Genomic DNA, 2,500 nt, shown 5'->3' on the forward strand with positions numbered 1-2,500 from the left:
AGTTTGTTCAATCAAACTGAAGTGTCTGTTATGTAAGGAACCTGTTCTATAGAGTTACTGGAAGCCCTGATACCTGAGACCACACACACACACACACACACACACACACACACACACACACACACACACACACACACACACACACACACACACACACAGACAGACACACACACACACACACACACACACACAGACACACACACACACACACACACACACACACACACACACACACACACACACACAGACACACACACACACACAGACACAGACACACACACACACACACACACACACACAGATTGGCGAGCTATGATATCAGAGAGAAAGAGGAAGAACATCCTCTGTACCGTCACCATGGTAACATGACAACACAATCAGCTGTTACTATGGAGCGGGGCCATGGAGCCAACATGGCCGACAGAGTGTGTGTGTGTGTGTGTGTGTGTGTGTGTGTGTGTGTGATGTTTGCTTGATTTGATCTCATCTTCACATGATTCAGGTTTCAGGCCGGTCAGCTGGAGGCCGTGATGCGTTCAGGTGCATCAGGAGAACAGGACGCATCCAAAATCTGTTTTATTTATCAATTTAAAATCAGCTGGAAACAAACAAACAAACAAACAAACAAACAAACAAACAAACAAACGAGCTGCAGCAGGTGTTGTTGCTCTTCATATGAACAGATTGTGTTGCTGTGAAAGTAATCGATCATATTGATTCTGATCATGTTGTTCTGGCAGCCGCTCAGCAGCAGGAGGCATGACGGGCCTCCCCAGCTGCAGCTCGTATTTACAGTAAATCCAACAGGACCTGAACGCAGCATCAGGACCAAACTGACCTGCTGGTCTGACTGAATCTGTTTTCCTGAACAACAGAATCTGGGAGAAGTCAAATAAAAACAGAAAACCTGCTCTGTTATAATAACAAGAGAAACTGCAGTTTACTCCTTCCAACATTAATATTAAAATAATAATGTTTCCCTTTACATACAGTATGAATACAGATATATATAATGTATAAATATAACAGGTCTGCATCTGTTCTTTTACAAATTAACCTTTTTATTGATTCCTAATTTCTAATCATTGATCAGACATTTGTCTATGGGGCAGTGGACGGGGTTTGTTGTAGTTCTGATCTCAGCCAGCAGGAGGCGAAGGTTTTCCTGCCAGCAGACCAACAAAGTCACGAAGAAGAACTTCACCAGACAGAACGAGTCGATAACAGCTGAATCTAAACCAAACGAACCCACAGTTTGAATAAGAACAGATACTAATCCTTTTCATTTGTGAAGACAGTTTCATCCACAGAGTTTCTGATTAAAGTCTTCCGTCATATTAGATGAAAACAGAAGAGTCTCAATCATTTATAGGTGAAAAGTCTTTATTTCTGTTTTTCATCCGGGATCGACTGTTGCGTCTGACCTGCCGCAACTTTTAACAGAAGAAGAAGAAGAAGAAGAAGAAGAACCTCGCGGAGCGGGAACTGAACTGACTCTTCACAACATGGACTGGTAAACACACTCATTCATTTTAATAACTAACTTTCCTCCTGTAATGTTCTAACTGAAGCAGTTAGCTGTGTGTTGTCCCAGTGTGCAGACTGCTAGCTTGTTGTTCAGCCGGCTTTAGTGTTCAAACTGTCAGCATGGAGGCTAACGATGCTAACTGTGCTAACTGTCAGGATGGAGGCTAACGATGCTAACTGTGCTAACTGTCAGGATGGAGGCTAACGATGCTAACTGTCAGGATGGAGGCTAACGATGCTAACTGTGCTAACACACCGCCGTTCACAATCAGTGCTGATGCTAACTAGCTAACTGCCAGCTAACGGTGTGTAGTGGTCGGAGTTAATAGCAGCTCTGGTTAGAAACAGCTGCAGTTTAATATGAAGCTGCTAAATAAAGAGCTAACTGCTAGCTGCTGTTCATGCTGGTTAAAACTAAAATGTCACTTTTCAGCAGCTAAAGGCACCAGCTAGCTAACTGTTATTTTAAAGTGGCGTCTACAAACTGGAACTGTATCAGGAAATTGTCCCGCGAGGATAAATACAGTTTTTATTATTTAATTGACTTGTAAAGATAATTATTATAAAGCACGAATGGTGATGTTAGCTAAACTGACAGACAGGTGACCCGTTTTAGCGAAGTTAACGATCTGGGGTCACATTTTAATGACTTGAGTCCTAGTCTGTTGTTACGAGTCCTAGTCTGTCTAATGAGTCCTAGTCTGTTGTTACGAGTCCTAGTCTGTCTAATGAGTCCTAGTCTGTTGTTACGAGTCCTAGTCTGTCTAATGAGTCCTAGTCTGTTGTAACGAGTCCTAGTCTGTCTAATGAGTCCTAGTCTGTGTAACGAGTCCTAGTCTGTCTAATGAGTCCTAGTCTGTGTAACGAGTCCTAGTCTGTCTAATGAGTCCTAGTCTGTGTAGTGAGTCCTAGTCTGTTTAACAAGTCCTAGTCTGTCTAACGAGTCTTAGTCTGTCTAATTTGTCCTAGTCTG

General features: G+C 42.6%; 1 protein-coding gene across 1 annotated transcript in view; it reads left to right on the forward strand.

Moving 5' to 3' along the window:
- Positions 1–1,454: 1,454 nt before the first annotated feature.
- The window catches only part of LOC139640364 (nuclear pore complex protein Nup107-like), a gene marked incomplete at its 3' end in the record, with an annotated part of 9,883 nt that continues 8,837 nt past the window's right edge, over positions 1,455–2,500 (forward strand). Inside the window, exon 1 of the mRNA XM_071514556.1 lies at positions 1,455–1,513. Within this exon, the coding sequence (XP_071370657.1) occupies positions 1,506–1,513 (8 nt within the window). The remainder of the gene's footprint in view (positions 1,514–2,500) is intronic.

The sequence above is a fragment of the Centroberyx affinis genome, unplaced genomic scaffold, assembly GCF_046629955.1.
Source record: "Centroberyx affinis isolate AG114_WGS23_722 - 3 ecotype Tasmania unplaced genomic scaffold, CSIRO-AGI_Caff_v1 ptg009196l_1, whole genome shotgun sequence".
In the NCBI taxonomy this organism is placed as follows: domain Eukaryota; kingdom Metazoa; phylum Chordata; class Actinopteri; order Beryciformes; family Berycidae; genus Centroberyx; species Centroberyx affinis.